General features: G+C 40.9%; 1 protein-coding gene across 9 annotated transcripts in view; it reads left to right on the top strand.

Moving 5' to 3' along the window:
- Positions 1 to 19,515: 19,515 nt before the first annotated feature.
- Positions 19,516 to 27,870, top strand: part of carmil3 (capping protein regulator and myosin 1 linker 3) — a 94,518-nt gene continuing 86,163 nt past the window's right edge. For 5 of the 9 annotated variants that reach the window (XM_025900483.1, XM_025900481.1, XM_019348418.2 and 2 more), the window contains exons 1-2: positions 19,517 to 21,481; positions 24,807 to 24,901. In XM_025900483.1, the coding sequence (XP_025756268.1) occupies positions 21,424 to 21,481; positions 24,807 to 24,901 (153 nt within the window). In that variant the 5' untranslated portion in view covers positions 19,517 to 21,423. Of the gene's footprint in view, positions 21,595 to 24,806; positions 24,902 to 27,870 lie in introns of all 9 variants that reach the window. The other 4 variants (XM_025900480.1, XM_025900484.1, XM_025900487.1 and 1 more) reach the window with 4 other exon arrangements.

Below are 27,870 nucleotides of genomic sequence, written 5' to 3'. Positions count from 1 at the left end.
AATGCCATGAGCTTCAGTGTTCCTGGTGTTTCTTAAATGATGCCTCTTTCAGTGGGTCAACAGAACTTCTGGCACAGGACAGCTGTGATGAAAGAAAGGGAAGAAGTTTCTCCAAACCTCTGGACCCAGAAACCCATCTTAGTCCTCATGGTTTCCCTCACTAGTTTCTCTCCAGGGTGAATGTAGCTGTTGATATAATATGGATTATTATTAAATGAAAAGAACAAATTAGACTACATTACTGAAACGTTCTGCTGCCGTTTTTAAAGTCTCCATGTTACCAGGCTGTAGAGGGCTCTGAAGATTTAAACAGTTTTAGATCCATTACACTCACAGTCTTATGTTAAAATCTCAAAGGACAGCATTACATTTTTGATATTAACAGTAACTCTGGGCTTCTGTAGAGTGTGCAGATGATCTCATCGCTGTCTAAAAATGGATAAAAAAACATAAGAAATGCTGAATCCTTCAGTAACACAGACTATTAGATTAGCAGGTGTGTAGCATCGCTAACTAGCTAGCAACAAGCCTCCAACACAGTGCGTATGCTAGCAGCTAATCTAGCAAACGAATGAACAACAGAGTGATTTTAGAACTATAAGATGATAAGCTGTGTGTCTTTTTTTTTTATAACAGTGACGTGGTTGTATTTATCTTAATTAAAGAGTCGTCAGTCGCGGTAAACCAGCAAAAGAACTGGAGCAGCCGGGCTACGTAAAAAGTGTAGGGGGGCGTGTTTGCGGTCACGTCCAGCGGGTGTGTGGGCGGGAGCGTTACACAGTCGCTCCACCTCAAGTCACTACTGCGCAGACTCTGGCTCCAAATTTGCAAGATGGCAGCCTCCACAAGCGGGGGTATTTTGGCTTCATTTTTGCACAATGGGAGGAGGCGGTGTCGCGTCGTCCATCTTTTCTACAGTCAATGGAATTAACACTATAAAAACTACTCTACAGGAATTGCAGTAAAAATTAAACAAAAGCAAAATATGTCTTTTTAAATGGTTGTTAAAAAAACCCTAACCAAAGTAGAAGATGACTGTTTAGTGGAAAGCATTCGACATTCTAGAGATTCTCATGCATAATAACTTCTTTCATGATGTAAACTAGGACAGGTAGAAAACTTTCATATTTAGTGAAATATATTTATAAACACTATCCAATGAGAGTTACTGAATGTTACTGAGATCTTGGTGGTTGCCGAGGCGACAGAATGTCAGAATGTCCCATTACTTCCAGTTTTACTTTGGTAGTCTCCTGTCTGTGTGTGATATGTTTTGCTTTGCTTCTCCTACTTTGAAGGTACCTTGTCTCATTGGTTATGTTTAGCTTTGCATCCTCTGTCTTGTTGTGTGTAATTTGCCCCAAGCTGTTCCCCATGAGTTTCCTGTTCACTCGTCATTCCCTGTGTATTTAAGCCTTTTGCTTTCTTCTGTCCAGCGTTGCGATCTCCCTCATACCTGCCTTGTTTATTTTGTATCTCCAAGTTTAGTGAAGTTTTTCCTAGTGTCCAGCAATAAAGCTGCTTTTTGAGTGTAGGTTTCGCCTCCGTATGTGAGTCTGCATTTGGGTCCTTTCCTGCCTGCACACAGATCATGACACATAGTCTGTAGAGTCTATCAATAGGCATTTGAGAAATACACATTAGTCCAGTGGTGACAGTTATGAATGGACAATCTGTGGATGTGTCCTTGAATGACGCAGAAGACTTTTATCAGCAAACAACTGTTGAATTCACACACTGGACAAATGAATGATACAATTTCCATTTGATTTCCACTATGTACAACAGGGTGAGAATGTAACTGTGTTAAGTGAATTTTAGAAGCATTTAACGACTGACATGTACAGACACAGTCATAATGGATAGATGACAATATACTGATTGAGGAAACATTTTTATAAGCACTAAATGTGTTTCGTGATTAACTGATGAACACTAACGTACCAAGCTGAAAATTCTCCTCACCAGTCAGCAGCTAATATTCACAAAAAACTGATATATATGTGATCCATGCAACTCTAACCAGCCACCAAAAACATGTGTTCATAATACAAAACAAGTTTACTTTGTGAAATGTTAAAAGTTACAAAAGTAACTCAAAAGTACATTACCTGAATACTAAAATCTCTTCCTTTTGAAATTTAGCAAACAATTTTAACAAGATAATCACTGCTTGTGACCTCTATGGTTGATGAAATGCAATAAAATGAAATTATTGAAACTACAACTAAAATCTTAGATTTAGAACAAAATTATGCAACAAAGCTGCTGATTTATTCCTTGTAAAAACTTAAATTAAACATGAAGTCTATTTCTGATTGTTTGATCAGAGTCAGTTACACCAGTGTCCTGCTGGAGGTCATTTTGTAGCTCTGGCAGTGCTCATCTTCTTCCTCGTTGCACGAAGGAGCAGATACTGTCCTGCTGATTGGTTAAGGACCTTCTACGGTCCTGTCCAGCTCTCCTAGAGTAACTGCCCATCTCCTGAAATCTCCTCCATACTCTTAAGATGGAGGAGACACAGCAAACCTTCTGGCAATGGTATATATTGATGTGCATCGTGGAAGAGTTGGACTACCTGTGCACCCTCTGTAGGATCCAGGTATCACCTCATGTTACCAGCAGTGACACTGACCTTGGCCAAATGCAAAACTAGTGAAAAACAGCCAGAAAATATGAGGAGGGAAAATGTCAGTGTCCTCCACCTGTACAAACTTTCTTGTTTTAGGAGTTGTCTCATTGTTGCCCCTTTAGTGCACAGTAGATACTTACATCATTTATTTTCTTTTGATAAATCTATATTTTTAGTGGCTCCCAGAGTATGAGGCTTAATCTTTCTTGAACCCTACTTCCTTCAGTAACATACTAGGCCAGTCATCCTATCCCAGACCCCACTGGATAGTTTACCTTGATATTTGTAAAGTCATTTCAAGGGGTCTTTGGAACTCCCAGGTAATATTTTCCTTTACTGGAAAATGATATTTCCCCAGCAGGTGATTCTTAGTAACCTTTCATGTTTTAACACTATCAGGTGAAAAACTACCTCCACCCAAAGCTTTAGCCTGTAATAACATATCTCAACAGTTTCCCCCTCAAGAATTTAACACATTGATGCTCTAGGGAGCATCGAATTATACAATTGGATGGTCCCTAGAGGATAAACACATTTCTGTTTTAGACACCTCACGTTCATTCCTGCAGCCTTCAGGGCAACAAAATACCACTTTATAAAAAATGTCACTCAACACAGACAAAATTGTGGCATTTGCTGAAAAATAGTCATCGTGACTTCTGTGGGTCAAAAGCAAACACATTACAGCTGGAAGGAATCAGAAGTTGTATGACACTGTCAACCAGCTAGAGTCAATACAAGACATCTTGTTAGAAAACCTGCTGCAGACTCAGTATTTAACCTGTATTCTATATTTTTATAAAGAAAACATTTTTTTTAATCATTTTCTGTCATTTTCTTTACAAATCGCTGTGGTTATTTTTGGATTTTTGAGAAGTGTAACCATTTATTTAGGCTTTACCCTCCCTCAAAAGATTCAGATGTTGTTAATAGAATCACATACTCTAATGCACTCTGTGTCCCCATTAGAAACAAATCTATCCCTCCATCCATCCATTCATTTTCTTCTGCTTATCTAATTCGGGGCTAGAGCCTACTCCAGCAAGATACACCCTGGAGAGGTCCCTAATCTATGAGAGGGCTAACACAGAGAGACAGACAACAATTCACACTCACACTTATGGGCAATTTAGAGTCACCAGTTAAGCTAACCCCACTGACTGCAAGTCTTTGGGCTATGGAAAAAAGTGAGAGTACCCAGAGAGAACATGCAAACTCTGCATAGAAACACAGCAGATTGGGATTTGAACCCAGGACCTTCTCGCTGTGAGACACTGTGCTACCATTCTACCTGGCTTTATATCAATTAAATAGTTTCACAGGTGGCACAGTGCTGATGTGGGCAACCCCAACTGGTTGCAACAGATGGCTGCCCCTCCCTGAGTCTGATTCTGCTGTAGGTCTCTTCCTGTTAAAAGGGAGTTTTTCCTTCCCACTGTCACCAAGTGCTTGTTTACAGGGGTCATCTGGTCGTTGTTGTTGTTCTCTCTGTTATTGCAGGGTCTTTACTTTACAATATGAGACTCCTTGAGGTGACTGTTGTTTTGACTTGGTGAGAATTCAATTGAACTATAATTCAGAGATGCAGGAATCCTATCATTTAATGATGAATTCTCTTTGCTACTCTTTCAGCTTCACCTTTTTCATCTGCTGTCATATTCTATCTGTCATTTCTGAAATGTACTCCCTTTTGGTCTGACAATAAAGAAGACACTGTTCTGTTTTGATACCACTAGAAACACCTATAAGCGTTTTTGTACTTCTACATTTGAGGACACTGACATAAATCGTCCGATCTGGTACTCATCCATGCCCTCTAACTTGCAATTAATACAGCATCCTATTTATGACTACAGTTAAGTAGAGGATTAGTCACAGGTACACAGACACACAGATAACATATACAGATGCACACAATCCAGTAAGAATTAATTAGTTTATTTTTGTGTTTTTAGATAAGTTCCAAGGTACGAAGTAATTATCCTGATTCATTTCACAAAACCCTGGTGTTGAAAACATTTTGAATTAAGCTGAAATATGAACTCCTCCCTCAAAGGAGTGTCCTTGAGATCTTTGAATAACTTAAAATAAAGGTTATATAAAACTTTAGATAGATTTTGGTCTTTTGTTGTCATTGTTAAGACACTTCAGTGAATTTTTTTTTCAAAATTCCTCTCTTTCTTCCCTCGCTTTCTAAAGTCAAAGACTTAAAATAAAAAGGAGAGGACATTTGTCACTTGCACAAAGCCTAAGAGAACAATTCCTCCTCTGTTTGTTGTGCTGCCCGCTGGTTATTGAAAAGTAATTTGACTTGGAGCCTGTGATCGATCGATTAGTGACTCCACGTTCAACCCATGCATCCAATACAAGATATCAAAAGGCCCAGCTGTTTCGAACGAGAAAAAAACCAACCAAACAAACAAAAAAAAGCTCAGACACAGTTTCGAGTACCCTGTTTATTTAAAAAAATAATAATCCTGTAACAGGGGTGATATATTGTGTGCCAAACTACCAATCCGCTAACCTTTTTACTTTCCTCACTCAGAAAAGCTGGGAAGTGAGCTGCATATAAATCTTCACCTTCATAAATCATTAATCCTGATTAAAGCCTAAAACACCCCTGAGAAAAATGGTGAGAAAAATCCACTCTCAGTGTATACGAGCTTGTTCCGAGACCTTTATTTCCACTTGAGCGAAGTAATTTAGAAGTAGACAGTTGGGTCTTTGGTGCAATGAGCTCTGTTTGAACTTTTTTTGTAAGCGAATGGCAGATTTCTGAACTCGTGAAAAGATTTGTAGACTGAAGTGATTTAAAATTCTGAAGAATGCACACAGCACACTCACAGAATGGCAGCTCTGTTACACTGTTACCCATTCTCTCTCAGCTTGGCCCGCAGAAAAAATAAGGGTTGCCACGACTTTGAACTTGTAAAGTGTTGCATGTTTCAGAAGCTAATTTTGTTAAATGGGCAAATGTGCTTCTATCATCTGTTCCACTGTGATGTACAAGGTTTCATTTTCATCAGGTTTTTTTTCATAGCTAAAGATAAATAGCCTGTTTTAGCAGTAAAAGTGAAAAAACCACTGATTTTGTACATTTTAACATCTCCAGATGGCTCCCACAGCTGGCACTGCTATATGGATTTATTGTGTGTCGTAGTTAGAGAAATCTACTGCCTGCAGATCTGAGGGGTGGAAAAAAAAGGTTTGGTTCATTGTTTCCTATTATATGTAAAACTCACACCTTACTGACCCCAGTAGGGACGTGGATATCCCCAAATATAGTGATAGCCATGATGGCGAGTATGTGCAAGCATTCCGTTTGTAACCTCCAGCTTTGTGGTGCACAGTGCTATTGTATCTGTAATGTTATTTCTTTTTGTTCCGGCTCATACAGGAATAGAGGACCGCAGGTTCATCTCTAATGGAGGATGAGGACCCAATTAGTGATGACCATGTATCCAGCAGAATGCACAGACTACCATTTTCAACAAAACATGTCCCATTGGTATTATGGTGTAACCAGCGAGCCTGGCAAGGTCTTCACTGAGCTTCTCTCTTAATAAAATGATCCAGTGCCATTCAGCTGACCTCAAAGATTTCTAATTCAAAAGCTCCACATCAACAAACCACACATATCTACAGGCTAGACATGAATGTCCAGTTGAAGCATGCAGTGTATGTTGTTACTACGGATAATAAACTGCATATAGTGTGCTTGTAGAATAAAACTCACCCGAGTCTGCAGCTTTATCCCTCTGTTCTCTGTTTGTAGCACACTGATGTGCCATGGTTTCTGGTTTGGTTAACAGTTTAAAATTTGTTTATTTTTTAGTTTCCTGTTTCATTTTGAACTAATTTCTTGGCGTGCGTGTGATGTTCTGTGCCGTCTTTTGTATTGTCTTTGTCTACTCTGCTGCCTTTGAAGGTTTTGCATGTTCACTTCCTTTCCTTGCCTCCTGTCTTAGCAGGGGAGGCCAAGAAAATCCATACATAGTAGATCAGTATGTATCTATATATGTTTATCTGTTTATGTTAGTATGTAATTATTTGACAGAGTAGTAGGAGTGTTTGGCTGGACAGAGAAGTCCTTCCACTTTATACCTATTTCTCACATTTTTCCTAGTACTCATTTCAAGACATGAGGGAATATTTCAGGGGGGTTTAAACTCTCAAACTACATAACATGAATTTTTTTCATCATCATTTTGATAGGTAAGTACAGCTCACATTCACCTATTGTTTTAATCATTAAATTCATTTTAAGAGATTGCCTCTGCATCATCAATCAACAGGAAACACGACTTTGAAATCATAACACAGCACTTTTAAGAGCATTTTCTTAAAAGCGTCTTTTCCAGGCATTTTAAGCGATCAGTATTTACCCATTTAAGACGACCAGAGTATTCAGAGTGGGGGCGAGATTGTTTATGCACTAACCCACCTCTCAGATGAATCTGGTGCCCTTCATGTGTCACTTTGCTTTGGAGTAGTCCTGCCACCTAGTGGGCAAAAATCAGTGCAGAATTCAAATACAGATTTTTCTCTGAGATTTTAAAGACATGCACGCTGCATTACAACACCAGGACACCATTCTTTTGTGACAAACTGGGTGTTATGTCAGAGATATGTTATAGGCTGGACAATCTAGACTACATGTTTAAGTAAAAAGGTAACTGAATCTCATTTGTTTTTATTGTTTGCTGTCTAATTTTTAAACCTTTAAACTCGAGTAATGACACAGAATGATCTTTTGCCACAACTTTATAATTGTAAGCATTTTACTTTACGTCTGTTTGTTCGTTTGTTTGCTCTATTCAATTACTATCTTTAAAGATATTATTTGTAAAGTCACTCACTGACTTAACCGAATCACTCAAACAGCAGTACAACAGTATTCAGCCGGTTTCTGTGCAGAAAGGCTACAGATGGCTACAGAGTACAGAAATATCACTCAAGCACTTTAGAGCATATTTTTGCGATACTTGTACTTGAGTATTTCCATTATAAAGGCGCATTATTCATAAAACTCTCCATGCTGTAAATGACAACATTTGCAAGTGTAAGCTGCCTTTGTGACAGCTGCTGTCTAGATCAAAAGTCACACTGTGTCAAGAGACCCACTGGAGCTGCTCTGTTTAGTGAAATAGAGTAAATAGCTTTGATTTGGCATTTATACACCAAATTGAGTTTTCATCTCTGTGCTACTTAATTTCCATGCTCGGAATTCATCTCCAGATCCGCAGAGAGTCAAACTGCATTAACAAGGCTTCATTCATAATTTAATGTTTAGCCTGATGTGATAAGAATAATGTTTGTTCCCACAATCGAGTCAAAATGAACTGGGCTGTGCTTTTTCTTAAGATTATTTTCTGCTAACAGGACTCTTTTCTGGTCATGCTTTCCTCCCAAGCTGGGGGAGATTCCAGCCCCCTCCCCACCAGCCCCAGAGAGGGAACAGATGGGCGAAGAAAATTAATGACTGAGTGAGTAAGGATCTGCAGGTATGCTTGACTAAGCTGCTCACTAGTAACCAGATTCTTAAGAATACTGGTTTTCTTTATGACTTTGTCTTTTATTAGATTCATTTCATTCAGAATTTGTACAATTTAATAACTTTAAAATCTTCTATTCATTTGAGGTTGAAATGTAGGGAAGAGAATGATGTGTTCAGACTAATCATTTTAAATGTCTTTAGTATCAAATTTATTGGGTATGTCTTTGCCGCATTAAAAAAAAACAAGAAAAATGTTGAATGTTTTAATTAGAACTGGCTGTTCATTCATTTGTAATAATGAAGCTCACGCCAGTGGGTATATGAGTATTCCTGGTCACTCACAGTGTCATTCACTGAAATATTTCATGCTTTATGGTGTGCAGAGAATATTGATGATGGAACCAGCCAGCCTTTGCACTTCAAGTGTTAACAAATGTTATCCAAGAAAACAGAACTAACCAAATTTTTACTAATACTGCAAAAGTAAGAATCTCCCTTGTAAGGTACACATGGCGATCATTAGAATGAGCAGCGAGTGCTGCGACGCCTCCTGCACACACAGCTATAGATTTAATGTGCAAACATTTGCCCACTCTTCCACTTCAGCTGTTTCAAAAGCATGCTGTTGAATCAAAGAGAGTGTGCTTGGGTTATGTAACCCTTAAACTCTGAGACTTAAACGCGTGCATGCAGATCCTATGCTTTCATCTCCCTGGCCATAAAGCTGATGCTTGAACACAGCCTGAATTGACTTTTTTAAATGATTACGGGCAGAGAGTACTTATTAACGTGTAACTTAAGTAGCTGAACCTGCTGGATGAAGAGATGGTTGTCTTTTTATCAAGCCAGTTTGTGATGCTGGTGAAAATTGTATAAATTTGTAATCTGCCATTGTGATTCAATTACAGGATTTTTGTTTTTTGTAGTGGAACTTTACAATATCATCGATAATGTAATTTATATTGATAAAATATTTTTCTCTCATGTCCACAAATGTTTTTAATGATGATCTTAATCTGCACATTTTCATATATCCTGCTTTAATAATAACAGAATTTTATATGACACCATAGATGGGTTAAATAAACAAAGGCACATTGATTTTTTGTATGATGTAACTGATGATGTAACTAATGTCTAATAGGTCTCACAGTTGGCCGTATGACTATGTTATCATACTAATATATTTAAGTGTACCCAATGTGCAGCCTGGTGATGCTGACTCCGGGTGGGAGTGTGGATGTACACAACAGATTTCCTGCCAATGTGGCCATTAACTTTCAGAATATGTTGATCTCCAAAAAAGACAACAAACACAGATGGAGAGAAGCGATGAAATGTCTCTGTAAGATCAATCATAAAGAAAAACCTTGTTTTTGTATGGGCTGTATTTAATCTCAGATGGCAAGCTGTTTATCTGGTTTAACACCTGAATTATCCAATCAATAATAACAACTTCTATAAAAACAAGACTTTAACGTGTGACCATCTGCTGGCTCCTGAATACGGCCAATCGATCCACGGGACGGTAAATCTGCAGTCACTTGTGGTGTGGAGGCCGTTTCAGTCTGGCTGCTGTTTGGTCAAGTGAAAAGCCTGCACTCCTTCTGTCGCTGAACTCAGCTGATATAAAACCCAAGGACTAGAGATTTACTCAGCAGTATTATTGAATCTCTTTGAGAGGATGCAGCTAATGTTTGCCCCCAAATCAATAGATTTGTCTTTAGGCAGCTTTTTTGTGACATAAAGACTGAAAGGGGGCCTTGAGGGTTCGTGCATCCCGTGACACTTTTTCTAATTTCGCAGTACTGCAGAGTTTGTCTGTGCCCTGCCTGTTGAATGTGTGACTTTGAACAATATATGTTATCAGCCTGTATGAAGACGTGTTACCTTGTTTTTCTGGGAGAGAACTTAATTCGATTCAGTATTTCTTAACAAAAAAACCTTCATGAAAATACATTTGGACGATCATCAGCTCTGAAGGTGACCTATTATGTTCTCAGTGTACATCCATATACACGTGAAAGAAATGCTTTTAATCAGAGCACAGCATCAAGCCAGTTAAACTTGTGGGGTATTGATCTGGTCAGTTAAGTATCAGAGGGGGGTGTTAATCAGTTTCAGCTGCTTTGATGTTAATGGCATTAACAACAGGTGCACCAGAGGGTCAACAATGAGACAAGCCCAAACACAAGAATGGTTTTACAGGTGGAGGACACTGACATTTTTCCCTCCTCATCTTTTCTGACTGTTTTTCACTAGTTTTGCTTTTGGCTCGGGTCAGTGTGACTGCTGGTAGCATGAGGGGATACCTGGACCCTACAGAGGTTGCACATGTAGTCCAACTCTTCCAGGATGGCACATCAATACGTTCCATCGCCAGAAGGTTTGCTGTGTCTGCTGCATCTCAATGGCATGGAAGAGATTTTAGAAGACAGGTAGTTACTCTAGGAGAGCTTATCAGAACTGTAGAAGATCCGTAACCCATTAGCAGGACCGGTATCTGCTCCTTTGTGCAAGGAGGAACAGGATGAGCCCTGCCAGTGCTACAAAATGACCTCCAGCAGGACACTGGTGTGAATGTGTCTGATCAATCAGAAACAGACTTCATGACGTTGGCCCAAGGGTCCGACATCCTCTAGTGGGCCCTGTGCTCACTGCTTAGCACTGTGGAGCCTGATTGGCATTTGCCATAGAATGCCAGAATTGTCAGGTCCACCATTGGTGCCCTGTGCTTTTCACAGATGTAAGCAGGTTCAGCCTGAGCACATGTGACGGACATGAAAGCGCCTGGAGAAGCCGTATACAATATTAATCTGCCTGTAACATTGTTCAGCATGACTGGCTTGGTGGTGGGTCAGACGTACCTCTACAGGCTAGGCAATGGCACCATTCCCACCATTAGGTATCGGGATGAAACTCACTTTCAGATCCTACACTGGTGCAGTGGGTCCTGGTTACTGGTGCACAGCAATGCCCGGCCTTTGAGACGGGAATATGCAGGGAGTTCCTGGAGGATGAAGGAACTGATACCACTGACTGGCCCCAAAGCTCATCTGACCTAAATCCAATAGAACACTTCTGGGACAATATGTTTTGTTCCATTCGACAACACCAGGTTTCATTTCAGACTTTCCAGGAGCTCAGTGATGCGCTGGTCCAGATCTAGGAGGAGATCCCCTAGGAGACCATCTGTGGTCTCATTAGGAGCATGCCTGATGTATGTCAGGCATACAAGCAGAGTACCATTTGGAGTTGCTCCAAGGAAATTTTGGAATAGTTTACTAGCCTGCTGCATCCCGTTTTTCACTTTAATTTTCACTGTCTTTGAATTCAGCAGGCTGTTGGTTGATCATTTTAATTTCACTTAAATCATGTGGCATCCTTTCATTTCTAACACAAAGTGAAAGAGTGGCTCCAGCAGATTCCAGGCACAGGTCTTTGTCCAGAAGAGTGCATGTAGGAACCTTCAAACACCCAGGCCTACATGGTACCATTGTCTTCTTCAAGCTTTAGCTGTTGTGGCTGGACTGGACTGATAATCTGGTATGCCAGGCATTTGACAGTGACCCGATACACTTATGAGTAGATGTCATTTTTGTCAATACATTTACACATCTGGGTTTATTGCAGTTTGAGTGCCAAAATGTCTGCATTTATAGAGGTGGTCTCACTTGCTGATGACCAGTTAATCAACTGCACCTGACTCCTTAATGACTGACTTAATTCCTATGGAAAATTAAGAGTGTAGAGTAATTAAGAGTACTTTTTCACAGGACTAAATTCACATGACTGCATTTAATTAATACGGCCAGAAGAAGATGAAAAGGAGACTGACCTAATAGCAAAGGGGCTAACAGATAAATAAATGTGGGCAGACAGGTCCAGTACAAGAAAAATAAGGATTATTCAGAATGTTGAAACCTGAACGACGTAAAGCTTCTCTAAGAGAGATCCCCCCAAAAATACAAAGTTGGAAATGAGCATAGTATGTCAACATTAAGTTACATAATGCTGGTCTAGTTGTAATCACTCATAAAGAAAGGCAGCAGTTTAAGATTTGTGGATTGAGTTTACAGCAAAAAACAAACAAACAGTAAATAAAATAGAAAAAACCCTAAATGATAAAGTGCATTTTGTTTATTAAAATAACAATAAAAATAGTTGCTAATGTTAATATTTCCTTGTTATTTGCATTAAGAAAAAACAGTGTTACAAACAGCAAGGAACTAATCTTGCTGAGCACTTTGTGAACAGGCATATATGACCACAGCCTTCTGGTTAAACTAATTTCCTCTGCACACTCCTGGGCCATGCAGCTGTACCACCTGATACTCTCTTGTCCTGCATTAGCATTTAGATTCGTGTATGTATTTTTTTAGGATGTATTTCCTCTGTCGATTCCTGTTCCTATGAATGCTTTGGGCTCAGCCTGAGGGGCTTTGAACTCAGAGAGGACCTTTTATAATTTGCTCCTGGAGAACATCAGGAGCAGAGCCAAAAAGAGTGATTGAGAGTGAGTTGCAATAAACGGTTAAACCCCAAAGCGAGCATCCTGGCAGAAATTTATTCAAGTGAAGGTCTCACCTACTCTGGCATGGTGTCAAATCTTGGCTGTTTTAATACATCTAAGACCTCAAAGATGTCTGGAAAAAGGACAGTGGAGCCCTTTAGGCGTCCTGTCCAATCGATATTCTTTTCAGCTTTTTTGGCGTGTGACATTAACAGATCAGTAGAGCCATGAAACAGAAAGCCAAAGAGTTCAGCTCACGCTGTTATCCACTCTCCGGTCTTAAAAGTGATCCTCCATGTTCCTGCTAATAATTCACTGGCTCACTGTCTACCCCCTTTTTTTGGTTCCTCTTCAGGCGTAAATGCAAGAAAGACAGGAATCAGACAAAATGAAGTGTTGTAACAGCAGGAATCCTGACAAAGTAGAGTGTGTAGCCTCTGGTGGAATGATGCTGATGTTAAGCTGTCTCCATACAGCCAGCTGTTTAACACTCCCTCTCAATCTGTATGTGAGCTCATTTAGCAACTGGCTGCTGTGGAATCAGTTGTTTCACGCAGAGTCATTGCTGTGAAGGTCAATTCAAATGTATTCCTCTGGGAAACACTAAAAATAGATGAGAGTCAAACCGTAAAGTGCACTTGCAAAAACGCTGCTACGGTGATAGCAGGAGTGGACATAATCTAATTACTTAAATAGTGTCGTTCAGGCAGTGTTTAGCTGATTTAAGTGACTACTTCTTCTCACCTACATTTCAGACAGGTAAGAAATCTTTTTACTTTAATGGAAGTTTACTGCAGATCAACAAAGTGCCAGATTTATTCACTCCTCTCTTCAAGCTTCTCCTCTTTCATCGTGTCTTCTTGTTCATGCCACTCACTGCATGTGCTCAGATCTTAGACCTCCTGTAATTTCTTCATCCTTCTTTGAAGAGGACTGCTAGCGAGAAGGTACTGTATGGATCCATTTACAGTACATGTAGCCATACTCTCAGTACTTGTCTAACATACAGTTTATTGCCAAAAGTATTTGCTTGTCACATGCATATGAACTTGAGTTACATCCCATTCTTAATCCATAGGTTTAAATATGATTAATATGAGCCTTTGCAGCTTTAACAGCTTGGACTTGTCTGGGAAGGCTTTCCACAAGGAGTGTTTCTGAAAAAGTTTGACCATTCTTCCACTAGTACATGTTTGAGGTCAGACACTGAAGTTGGACAGACTGCCTGGCTCATAGACCCCTCTCTAATTCATCTATAAGGTGTTCTAACAGGATGAGGCCTGGACTCTGTGCAGTATATGTCTTTATGGACCTTGCTTTGTGCACTGGTGTGCAGTCACGTCAGAACAGGAAGGGGCCATCCCCAAACTGTTCCCACAAAGTTGGGAGAATAAAATATCATGGTATCCTAAACTAAGGAGCTGAGCCCAACTCCTGAAAAACAACCTTATTGCTCCATAATCCCCCCACCACCCAACTTTACACTTGGTGCAATGCAGTCAGACAAGTGCCGCTCTCCTGGCAACCACCAAACCGAGACCCGTCCAGATGGAGAACTGTGATTAATCACTTTAGGAAACATCTGCATCGCTGTAGAGTCCGGTGGTGACTTGCTTTACATCACTGCATCTGAAGCTTTGCATTGCTCTTGGTGATCTGAGAACTGAATGCAGCTGCTGGGATCGGTAACCCATCCCATAGCTCTCTACACACTGTTCTTCATCTAATTTGAAGGCCATATGAAGTTTGGAGGTCTGTAGCGATTGACTCTGCAGAACGTTGGTGACCTCTGTGCACTATGCACCTCGGCATACACTGACCCCATGCTGTGATTTTACACAGCCTACAACTTTGCAGCAGAGCTGCTGTTGTTCCCAATCGCTTCCACTTTGGTATACCACTAACAGTTGACTGTAGAATATTTAGCAGTGAGAAAATTTCACAACTAAAGTTGTTGCACTAGAATTAATTGAGCCACCCATTCTTTCACAAATGTTTGTAGAAGCAGTCTTCCTGCCTAGGTGCTTGATTTTATACACATGTGGCCATGGAAGTGATGGGAACACTTGAATTCAATCATTTGGATGACTGAGTGAATACTTGTGGATTGTGTTCCTGATCCACAGCTCTCCAGTGTACGTTTTATTTCACAAAAAACATTGGTGGGTTTATTTATATTCAGAAATGTCTGCACGGCCTTCTTTCCTCGTCTGCACGGTGAGCTCTTTGTGACATTTTATGTAACTGAGGCTTCACGAAAACAAGGACAGGTATCATTTTCTTTGAATAAGCTCCATTTTTCTTCCGGTTCCTCTATGGTTACGGTAATTACATTTACCACAAAAGATTCATTGCCAGTATGAGTTTGTATTTATATTTTGGAAGTGAAAAAAAAAAGACTTATTCCTCTGAAACAGTATTCATGATTTCCCCTGAAATCGACACCTACACTCACAGGCATCCTGCCATCTCATCTCCACAAATCAGAACTCCTTATTGGAAGAGTACTAATGATCCACTTTATCCTAATAATGTTATCCAAAGACTGTACCAAAACGCTCTAAATGAAATGGTGTCATGGCAAATCTTTCCTATCTGAACCTCATGTGATTTTCAAATTCATATTTTATATAATAATACTACTTTTAAAAAAAACCAAAAAAAAACAAGGGCCCTTTTGAGATGAGTTTTCCCTAACTGACATCTCCCAGTATGTCACAATTAAAACATAAATTAACAGTTGCACCCTAGTCAGCAATTTTCTTCTCTTGAATAGTTTTAAGCACCCCCCATCCTCCTTTATTTACCAACCCAATTCCAAAAAGTGTAAAGTGTAATTACTCATGTTTAAAGTGAGGCATTTTAATATTTTAAGAAAAGGTCATTTTGAATTTGATGGAAACAACGTGTCTCACAAAAGTTGGGACGAGGGCTACAAAAGGCAAGAAAAGTACGTGTTACTGAAAAGAAACAGCTGCAGGCACATTTTGCAGATAATTAAGTTAACCTGTAACAGGTCGGCATCATGACTGGGCAAAAAAAGAGCATCTTAGAGAGTCAAAGCTCTTAGAAGTGAAAACAGGCGGAAGTTCACCAATCTTGAAAAGACTGCATTGAAAAATTTTAACAATTTCAGAATAATGTTCCTCAGCAAAGACTAAATAAATGTTCATCTAGCGTATAATGCGTGCAGAGAAATCTCTGTGTGCAAGGGACACGGCTCAGAATCAGTACTAGATGGCAAAGTGGAAAACTGCTCTGTGGTCCGACAAATCAAAATATGAAATTCCTTTTGGAAAACATGGATTGTACATCATCCACAGTGGGACCATCCAGCTTGTTATCAGGGCTCAGTTTAAAAGCTTGCATCTCTGATGGTATGGCAGTACCTTAGTACATATGGAACTGGCAGCTTGCACATCTGGAAAGCCATCATCAATACTCAAAGAGAGCAACATATGCTCCCAGATAATGGCATTTTCAAGCAAGGTCTTGCATATTTCAGCAAGACGATGCCAATCTGCATACTGCAGCTACAAAGCAGAAGAGGCTTCAAAGTAGGAGAGGCTGGGTGCTGAACTGACCCACTTGCGGTCCATACATTTCACCTACTGAATACATTTGGCCCATCATAAAGCAAACAAATAAATTAATTATTTAAAATAAAAAAGTATATATACAACCAATAAGGCCCAGGACTGCTGAGTAGCTAGAATCTTATATCAGACAAACATTCCTCTCCCAAAATCCAGAAAGTGGTCTCCTCAGTTCCCAGATGTTTAAGAAAAAACAGGAGATGCTCCGCAGTGTAAACAAGGCCCTGTCCCACCTTTTCTGAGATGTGTTGTTCATTCAAAACGAGCTAATATTTTTCTGAAAATGTTACATTTCCTCAATTTACTTTTGATACGTTTTATGTGTTCCATTGTGAATAACAGGTTTATGAGATTTGCAAATCATAGCACTCTGTTTTTATTTACATGTTACAGATGTTTAGAACATGTTTAGAAAAGGGTTTGTATTATGTGACCCAAAATAAGATCCCGATAGGCTGGGATATTACTGACAGATAAATGAAGAAGTGCTAACGGTTAGAAAATTCTGAAACTGACAGATTATCTTTGTCTTCTATGTGTTTAACACCATCATTCTTGTCTGTTTGCTCTTTCTGTAAGGGTCACAGTGATACCGAACTCGACGTCACATGCTAAAATGTATACAGTGAAATATGGATTAGGGTCGGCTGACAGTGAAATGTCCTGGGTCAGAGGTACATATTTGGCTCTCAGCCTTTTATGTTTGATTATATTCACATTTCAAAAATGGGTATCGGGTGTAATTTATTTATTTATCCTTTGTCCTTCAAGCCCTGATCTCAAACCATAGATAAGTGAAGCGTGTGTTTTTGTGTACGTGTGTGTTTCTTTAAGTGAGATTTAAAGGATTTGATTGAGATCCCTCTCCTAACCACAACTGACCCACAAATTCTGTTTCATTTGGAAGCACATTGCAGAGAATGGTGATGCTCCCATGCTTTGCTGTGACTTTAGAATTTCTTTTTCTTCACCTCCAGCAAAATTTCTCATCTGGCCTCGCTGCAGAACGCTGTGACACGCTGCTGTTATGTGACCCTTTCAGTAAAGGATCTGTTCGATCCTTCCTCCGCTGTGATATAATATAAGTTCATGACTTGCAGTGGTACAATATGCCAGTACGTGACACAGCAGTTTGCCCTCTGCTAACATGAAATGGAAATTCCCATTCGTTGGGTGGGGAGGGAATGGGGGGTGGGCTAGGGCGGGATGTTTACTGCATCCAACCAGATGAGGGCAGTGTATCACAGCTCTGCTGCACAACCTCAGAGCTCTACCAGGGAATTCTACACGCTGAGGACAACTCAGCCCGAGGTGGAGATTGGGAATGGATGGAAATCCTGCTTTAAAGCATCATTTTGACTCACTAACATGAGCAAAGACAGCAGGGACTACACTTTACATCTAGTCGCTATTAGAGTGGATGCGGTTTCCAGTGTGTTACACACTTTCCTCCTCTCCTCGCTGTGATGTGTCTCACTTTTTCTCAGCACAGATGTTGTGCTGTATTCTGTTGTTATTCTCTGCCAAATGACAACCAAATGTCTGAGTATAAACAGATGTCACTGAATGGGTGTCTTTTTTCCCCCCTCATGACACTTGTCTGCTTGAAAGACTCTGCTGCACCTTTGTAAAACCTTTTCTTTATTCCAGCATTGTTTTATGTAAGCAGATTCACGCACACACCGTACCTCGACAGACAAGTAATTGAGAGCATATTGAGCATCTCGACTTCTATCCACGAGATGCTGCATTGATGAATAAATAATGGATCGCCCTTTCAAGTGCATCTTTGAACAGTGCTGAAGTTTTTAACCCAATGAAACCTGGAGACAGCTACAGCCCCCAGACTTTAAACCTCTTATTCAAGCCCTACACACTCCACCTTTCTCCTTTAACGCCCCCACCCATTCCCTCTCTCCCTCTATCTCCCTCTCTCCAGCATAATGCCCCCCCATTGAGTCTTCTTTCATCAGAGAAGAGTATCCATGAGATGCAGACACAAAGGTCTCTCATACACAGCCCTGAATATACACCGAAGCATGTATGCATGCACCAGACTGCGCACTTTTGTTTTATGTCCCTGGAGGGCCAATTTTAGGAAATTCGGCGACAGCTGCACCCTCCACATCCCACTAATTTGTATCTTTATGAAACACATTTGTTATATTAAAAAGAGACAACGAGCTCAAAATTTGTGTCTAATTTAGGCTGCGTCTAAGAAAAAAGCAGCCTAACTGCGTTGCATAAGCGATGACATTGACAAGTAGCAGCCATTCAGATGAGAGGGTGAATCATATGTCATTGTTACTTACAGCTTGAGCTGCAACCTGGCCTCCCAATCCTCCTTCCCAAATCCTATCACAGCCGTGAGCGGTGGTCTCGCAGCTCCGAGGAGAAAGTTACTGAATGAAACTGTTTGATATATGGCTCTATTCCCCCCCGATGTCCTCACGTTGTTACAGACATATTGCCATGAAGACACATTTATCAGAAGCATCATATCAGCTTTCTGCTCATGACATCACAAAACCGTTTCTTTTCTGAGAAGAGCTATAGTTTAAAAATTCTTCAAATAAATAATTACTTACTGTCAGACACAGGGAAATACAAGAGCCCGTATGAATGGTTTGACACATGGGAGCCTTAAATCCTGCAGGAGGATTCAGGGTCCTCATGAGCAGGATCATCTACTAGAGCAGATGTTGTGACTTCCATTCAATGATCACATTTAAACAAGTTTGATTACATAATGTGTTTCATACTTTTTCATTTCTTATCTCATTTCAGACTCGTTTAGTTTGTAATTTACAGTGCTATTGCTTCTGAGAGAAACAACGTTTTTTTGTCTGACTTTCATCTTAATGCTTTATTTCTTAAAAGGGATGTATAGTTTTAATCAGGATTTTTTTTAAATTAAATAGATGTTTATTGGAATCAAAAATACAAAGCCTGAAAATTGAGGGTATTAAACAGGGAGCAGCATATAAATATGTAAGGTAAATATACTATCAAAATATTCAAATCCATATTGAAAAGTTTTCTAGTTTTAATTTTCATAGCAACTATATGAAAGTTTTTTTAATATCACTTTTCATGACAATAGTAGAGTTTGCCTCACCTAACCAGTGGGCTTTCAAACTGCCAGAGAAATAAAATTAGCTAGGCTACTTGTAAATAGCTAAGGAGCACAGCAAGCAGCCAAACAAAGATCCTGGCACTCTTGAAAAGCATTGTGAGTTAAACATGATGCATTGAGGTCGGACACAGATGCTCCAGATTTTTCCTCTATAGAGCTGTGTGTAACTAAATTATCCACCTAACATTAACTACTGGTGCAGCTGAACATACCACCAGCTCTTAACTCAGTTCATACAAATGGTGTAACTAACAGGCTATTTAGGAGCCTCATTAAGGTAAAAAAAAGAGGTTGTTTTATTGTAGCTAAATGTGAATATAATTTACTTACAGTATTAGCAACAGCAGCTAGCAAGGATGTTCAGAATTATATTATTGATTTATATATATAATTATTTTATTATTATTTATAGCTAAAGCTAGCTAGTTAATTTGATGAGCATGCTAAGGAGCTTTTTGGAAACTATTGTATAGGCTAGTATTTATAGGCTTATATAAAATCAAAATCATGATTCATTAACAAGTGATTACCATTTGAATGAATGAATAATCGTCAGATCAAAAATATATGAAACACTGTAGTTATTGCAGTGTAAAACATGTCAATTATTAGGCTAAAGTAGTGGCTAGAAAAAGTTTTGAATTATTATTTGTAGCTAAAGCTAGCTAGTTAATTTGGTGAGCATGCTAAGAAGCTGATGAAAATTATGGCCGGAAACGTTTTGAAAAAGTTGAACTTTGAAAATATTTTTGATATATGTTAAAAAAAATGTTTTTACTTTTTAGTAGAATGAAAACAAAGCTCCCTCCTCCCTCAACTACTACCAATGAACTAGTTAATCTCACAGTAGCTCGCAGTTGCTAATATATGCTATTACCAATGACTGTAGACTGTTTTCTAGAGTCATTGGCTATTACAAGAGCTAGAAACGGTGGTTAAATGTATGCTAACATTTACTCAAGTACTTTACCGAAGTCCATTTTAAATGTACTTTGACCGTATTAGGGTTCTTTCTTTCTAAATTTTTATATTTACTGATATATTACACTGTATATAAATAACCAGTACTATAATTAAAATAATTTCCAGCTACAAGCTTTATACAATTCACGAATCCGTACCTGACCCATTATTATAATACATATGATTCTGCACAATGAGCACTTTTGCTTTAGATATTTTATGCATGATTTGATGGTAAAACGGGTTTTTTCTTTCACTATTAGGACTCTCCCTTATCTATAGAGTACATAGGAGTGGATACTTGTTTTGCCAAAACATATAGGAACTCTTGTACAGCATCACTTTTCATGCGAGCTCAGGGTTGTATTTACGCCTGAAAATCCACCCCCATTGTTTCCACACTTAGTTTACTATATGGCATTTCTTTCCAATCAAATGATCAAATCTAAATTCCTGTAATAGTAATTTCGTCTAAACAGCACATCAAAGGTTCTGTCGCTTAAAACAAAGTAAAACCGTCTCACTTTGTTTCCCAGCAAAGACATTTGAAGATTTGACTAGAAAGTTTTCTTTTGTTATTGTTTTTAGTCAAAATCATGATTTATCAGCAAGTGATTACCTTTTAATGTAAGAATCAATCAATCAATAATATATGAAAAAGTGTAGTTATTACAGTCTAAACATGTAAATTATTAGGACTCCTGGAACCCTAGAATCTCTGCAATTTAACAATAGGACTCTTTCCTTTGTCTATTTCTTATGGTACATCTGCTATTCCAAACAAATGATGGTGACCTAAAGATGATGAAGAGTATCTCAAACCTCTCTCTCTCCCTCTCTCTCTCTCTCTCTCTCTCTTGTCTGAGTGCTGAAGTCGGAGGCGCTCCTCGGGTTTGCCACTGCGCACCGCGGCATCGCTTCTCACCACACTGTGCGGACTGTTGCTGCGCCCGGAGCACCTGCAGGCGCTGAAAGAAGAAAAAGAAAAAGAAGAAGGGGGGAAAGAAGTGGACAGCGATTGTCTAAAGAGACATCTGAGAGAGGAGAGGAAGGAGAAGGGGGCCGGACAGGCGGGAGGAGCGCACCATGGCCTCAAAGGAGACTACAGCGGCGGGCTTCGCCAACGTCAGCAGGGAAATCACAGGTGAGCTCCCGACCCGGGATGACTTTTTCGGGGAAAAGTGTGTTTTTAACACCGCTTCGAGCACTCCCGAGAAGGCGAGAGGAGGGATGAGAGCAGCTCTCGGGACGCGTACGGTTAGTTTTCTTTTACTCAGCTGCTCTTTAAACAACCTCTTTCCACTGCGTTTGATTTGAAAGGAGTTATCGCCGCAGGGAAGCGCAGGATATGCCTCCCCAAGGCAAAACCACAGTTAATGGCTGTTCGGGCTTGTGAGGACTGTAATCCTACCGATCTCAGTGCAGGAGTCTTCACTTTGGGATTGATTTGTCATAAAGATCCGCGGTGAAATTTATCGTGCGCACGGGTCCAGTAGTGCTGTCAGAGTTATTTTCAAGTGCTGCGGTGCGTGTGAGCGCGTCGTGGCGTTGTTGTGCATTCATCAGGAGTTTTTTTTTAATGGCTTTCTTTTCTCGCTGCACGTGTGTGCGTGGGAGTTATTGTGTGACTGCGAGCGCTTTTCGTGCAGCATGGGTACAGCTGGAAGCCTGAGCCTGTGTCTCCCGCAGAAGAGATCGGACAGCACAGGACACACGAACACACCATGTTTGGATGGTAGAGTGTTGATGAAGGGTGTCTCTCACTGCTAATTATCCTGATGGAGTTAAGTCCCGCTGTTTACCAGCTCAACCTGGTCAAGCACCTTCTGTGTGGCCTGGTTGTAAGAGGCAGGCGGTATTAGGCCATTAACACACCTGCCAGTGGAGGACCGAATGGGGAGGGGTGGGGGAGATGGGGTTCCTGAGGCTTGGGGAAGGTGAGTGAGCACATCTATCAAACTGCCAGAAAAGGCAGGGGATGTTAGAGGGAACTGAAGTTGGAAAGGGGGACTGACCCATGCTGGTTTTTCATCACCACCCCGCCTTGCCCCTTTTTTAGGGAACAGATGCTGAGGTCACACCAGCAGGCCTTGGAGGGGTGCTGGATAGTGCGTTAAAAGGTTTAAGCGATTGGGTCTTACCCAGCTTAATGTCAATAACTCTCTGTTTGTCTTCAGCTGATCCTTCTTTCGATCTACCTGAGTGTGCCCCCCCTCCCTCTCAATCCCATCCCTGTCTCATCCTCCTGGCATCTGCCGCTGCTCAGTCAAGCGTGAGAGCCAACTTCATGGTTGTTGCCGGATGGGGACCGTGAGAATTGTGTGTGTGTGTGCATGTGTGTGTGTGTGTGTGTGTGTGTGTGTGTGGTTGATACAGTGGGAAAGTTGGGAGACTGCGAGTGGAGCGTCGTGACACAGCATGACTCGCTGTATCTCCATCTGCTGGGCTCCATGAGTGCATATTTAGCATGGATGGCCCCATTTGAGATGTGTGCTGTGAACATATCACAGCTTGTAGGCATATGTGCGTGTTTCCAGACTGAGGCTATAGGCTGATGTTATTTTGAATAGCAGCGTGCATTGTGTTGGTTGTTGTTTGGGGGGGATGTAATTGGCAGAGGCCTCTGGTGCGGTTCAGTGAGCTTCACAGGGTCGCCTGCCTGGCATGGTGGGGTAGAAGTCCCTAAAGACTGCAGCTCTGAATTGTGTGTTTGGTTCTGTTGAGAAGAGTCGGGCTGCTTTTTTTCTTCTCTGAGGCTAAAAATAGTCCAGTTATGAGTCCTCTTCAGCTAGGAGTTGCATATGTGTCTGCCTGTCCTAATGTTGGCGTCTTTGAAGCTGTCTGCTTTTCTCTGTGACTGTTCGCCCCTGTGCGGCTGTCTTTTAAGGAATAATCCACCTCAGACACGAGACGTGATGGTCGTGGGGATTTAGCTGGGATATGGACATATTTTTTGATTGATAACTACATCTTTAGAGCTTTTAAAAAGCTCTGAGACAGAAGAAGCACTGGGACTGTTTCCAAAAATATGTCACCTGTTGGTGTCCTAAATCCAAAGTCTGTCATGTTCATCACAATACTTCAAAATAATGACAAGAAAAACCCAAACAAGGTGTCATGTAAAGACTGCTTGTTTGTCTCATCAGCTGCTGGGAAATATCCAGTTTACCCTCTTGCACAAGTACTATGCAGTTTACTTTTAGTTGTTGGATAAAGTCACTTGAAGTGGTTTAGCTCTCACGTGATCTTCATCTTTTATTTATTAGCAGCTTAAATGTCACGTTTTTATGTGAAGACTTCAATCTTAACACGAGACAAATGAGGCATTATCTGCTGATGATGACCACATATTTCAGCTGGTTTTTAGATTCTGAAACTTTTTATTTCAAGACTTGGCAAAGAGGAGAAAACTAAATACTTTAACCAGCACATGAAAAAGGTTTAACCCCCCACCACCTGATAGCTGGGGTGCTTGGACCTCCAAGGGTTAATTAGGGATGAAGCTTCAATGTGCTGAATTGGCATCAGCACTGATACTGAACTTTATTAAGCGGGTTTAGCATGGAGCATGATTTAATCACATTCCAGCCAAGACCTCTGTAGTCAAAACAAGATTATTGCCATCTGCAGTAATATATATGTGTATATGTATATATACATATGTATAGTGGCATGACTGCAGTTTGGGACCTCGCTGCCTTTCCATGTGCCTAACGTGAAAAGTAGGAGGCGGGAACAACAGTGGCAACACCCCTGCATAGAAGAGATTGAGTAATTGGTCGACACTGATCAAGACACATACTGCACAAAAAGAGGAGTTGGGCTAGTGGTGGGTTGCAAAGTGGCTTGCAGACTAAAGCAACTTAAATAACTGCTGGTTGATTATATACTTTAGTCTATATTTATTTTCTTCCAAAGATGTGCCTCAGTCTGATGCGCTGTACTAAGGAGGTGTTGTATTGTCACAATTCACATTAAAAGTTGCCTTTGAGTCACTGCAGTTCAGTGATTCCACTTCCCCTCTGGGCTGGGTATGACAGCAGACTCTTGTGCACAGTATTGTTTTATGTATCAGTTACTAGTAGTTAGTATTCACTCTAAACCTTTAGACAGCATTTTAACAGCTGAAGCCCCCCCCACTGATTTTTGTCACCCTCATGTTACTTTGATATGCAGGAGCTGCCCGATCAGTGCATTTCAGACAGTGAAGAATAAGAGCCCTTATACTGAATGGATACTCAGAATCAGTATTTGGAAAGAAAACTGGTGCATCTCATTCTTACTCAGTTTTTTTTCTTTCCATTTTTTATCAAGCTTTATGTTCCAATTTACAGATTTACCCTCTTGAAAGCCTTTCAAAGCATTTCTCAGAGCGTCTCAGGACACCGCGTTTTCTGTAATGTGTTTACATTATGTAATTAGCGCTCCTTTTTTTTATCCTTCTCTTTCCCTCTCTGCTTTCTTTCCAGAGAGCATCAGAAGGGTGCTGGACAAACAAGCCATTAAGTTTGTGCGAGCCATCAAGCAGGACATGAGGAGCGGCAAGTCAGAGGACAGGATTCTGGTGAGAGACGCCGACACCCGCACCCCACCCCAGCACCTCCCCCCACTTCATTCTTCTGTTCACACCGGTGACCCGAGAGAGCTGCTAATAAAATGAAAGAATCTTTCCGTGCGAGGCTTTAAATGTGCGACAGAGTGACGCTGGCTCGTTAAAGTCAAAATGGAAATCAATAGAGCTTAATTGCAACAAATTGAAAGGGCCGTAAGAAGTCGCAGATTGTGCTTCCTGAGCCACACAACAGACGCGTTGAAATTAGGCTTAAGACAGATGCTGTCTAAGCAGAGCAAAGTGGACACCATGCCGTGTCCCACTGAATCCATCCTCAGAGTTTATTAGATGTGGCAGGATGGCCTTAATGCCGCGGGCGAGAGTGTGGTGTGTGCATGTGTGGAAGCCTGACGTGGTGTACATACAGGGTCCTGGCTTATTGCTTTGTTTTTTTTTTGTTGTTGTTTTGTTTGTTATTGAAGGAGTCTCGTGTGTTTGTGTGGGACTGCAGGCCAGAGGGAGTGTAGGTTGTCTGTGATGTGTTCAAGGAACCAAGGCCAGTGCTGTTATTGAGAGAGTGTCAATTAGTCAGGCTCATTGGCCGATCAGTTACTCATACAGTGTTGCCAAGAGCGAGCTTGTTTCTTCCTTTAAAGGCAACAAGAAAGGGATGAGCTGATGTGAGAATCCAAACTATTAACCAGGACTTCTGTCAGTTTTCTGTCCCTCCTATTATTTCTTTTCCCCCATCTCTGCCTTGCCTCCACCTATCTCCATCATTACCACACCCCCCTCTATTTTTGTCATCTTCTCTTTGTTTCCCATCCCTCCTCCCTCCCTCCCTCCTTGTCTGTCCATCTTGATTATTCTCCTCCCTGTCATCACCCCCCTCCCACCGCCACGCCGATCGCCTCTCGCTTTCTCTCCATCTCTCCACTTTTGTGCCCTTCCACTCGTCCCTCCATCTTTACTCAAACCTGTAAAAGGGTATTGAGCTTCTCTTTCCATCAGAAGCAATTCAATTAGGTCTTTGCCTTACGAGAGTTTTTTTTTCTCTTACTATCCAAATGGGCTTTGGCTGCTGCTGCTGCCTCTGCAACTGCTCCAAATTCTTTCAAGGGAAAGGATGTTGGATGCAGCTATATATGCATTCGTTCTAGCTCGTTGTCAAGGTCTCCCCCCTTCCTAAAAGGCAATCTTTTCACTCTAATGGATACATTTGTTTGGATGTAAGAAGGGCGAATAGACAAGAGAGTTTGTAAATGGACTTTTTTCAGTCTCTCTGGGTATTATGCACATAATATTCATGCTTGAAAGTATCATACATGGAGGTCAGAAAGTGGAGCATTCTAGGATTGCTGTCAGATGCAGAGCTTGAATTTTGTCCTGGAGAAGAAAAGAAAACCACAGCTTCCATCTCGATTCCCCTGGTTTGTTTGGTTCACAGGAAGAGAGTTTAAAACATCAACTCTGTATTTACTTTTACGTTCAAGTCTTTGTTCTACATTTTGCTCTCTCTGTCTTTTTTTTTTCGTGCCCCTCTTCGCCTCCAGAGACTGCTGGTATCCAACTGTCTGTGTGTGTTGACTGTACCAGCCATCATGCTGCGACACACACTCACACACAGGCACACACAGGGTTGTCTCCCCCACCACCCATCTCAGACAGACACAGGCCCAGCGTGACATCTAAACAGCACCGAGGGCACTGCGTTGGGGAGCATCAACATGCACGATTCCATCATTGGCTATGCTCAGACACACACACGCACATGCACACTTACTCATGTGTGCGCATTTTGCATACATGTGCAGGAGGCATTAATGCATACTCGCACCGCTCAGTGCATCCAAACTTGCTCGCATACACACACACACACACTCTTACAGCCATTATTAGATCACCCTATTTGAAGATTAGAGGCAACTCTGAAAACAAAGCATCTTCAAAGGCTGAGTGGGGGAGAGAGACATGGAAGGAGGGAAGGGAGGAGTGGGCGGGTGTTGCTGGAAGAGGAGGGGAGAGCATGCCAATGGAGCAAAGGGAATGAAGGAAGGAGAGACGGGGGGAAGGAATCTCTGATGTGTTGTGATGCCCCAGTTGCCGATTTGGCTCTTCCGCCACTTATTTACCCTGATCGGTCGCTCTGTTTTATCCTCTGTTGACTGTGTGGTTTCTTCACTCCCACCTAATAACGGGCCTATTACTGGCTGAAAGTGCCACTGTTTGACAGCCCTGAACACACTTGGGTGCTTATTCCCACTTAAGCTGCACGGTTGCGTGGGGGTCCCGCTCATGGGGCTCTTGTAAAACTGAGGTTTGAGGTCAAGTTTGTGCTACTGCGTTAAATGATTCGATTGTGCCCGTGTGCTCTGTGGGTTTGCTGGTGTGGAGGATGTGCGCAGCAGGGCCGCTTTTGATGAAATTAGTTGAATATGTAATGATTTATGGTTAGCAATCACTTTCAAAGTAGCTTTATTGAGCATAAATCATTCAGACCTGAAAATCATTTGCCCTTTAATGGACCCACACTGAACAAAGCAATTACCAAAACAAAAAACAAAAAACGAACCACACGTGCCATTTCTTGCTCTTGGTGACTTCTAGTGCCAAGTGAGTATTTATATTTATATTTATAATTCTACTTTTTTGTTTCATTTATTTTATTTCTCTAACAAGCAGTAGAAATGCTAGTTTGCAGTAAAAGTGTACCTTCAGCAATATGGATGTAGCTGTGGTGCACAATATTTTTTTTTTGGCATCATTGGGTGAAAATTCCATTTTAACCTTTCAGCATATTGTAGCTCAGGCAGTCTGTGAAGGCTTGTGCAAATCTTCTTGGCTTTGTTTTCAGTGCTTTTGATGATGTGATGGGTAAAGTTGGCAAATCACATCTTTTCATAGAGGGCAGTCTTACTTGTTTGTTTGCTGTTGGTTTTTTTACTAAACAAAGTCATACACTTGGATTCTTAGATTGAACC

Source organism: Oreochromis niloticus, linkage group LG18 (assembly GCF_001858045.2).
Source record: "Oreochromis niloticus isolate F11D_XX linkage group LG18, O_niloticus_UMD_NMBU, whole genome shotgun sequence".
NCBI classification, from domain to species: Eukaryota; Metazoa; Chordata; class Actinopteri; order Cichliformes; family Cichlidae; genus Oreochromis; species Oreochromis niloticus.
Note: the sequence above shows the minus strand (reverse complement) of the source record. Positions and strands in the feature narration are given on the sequence as shown.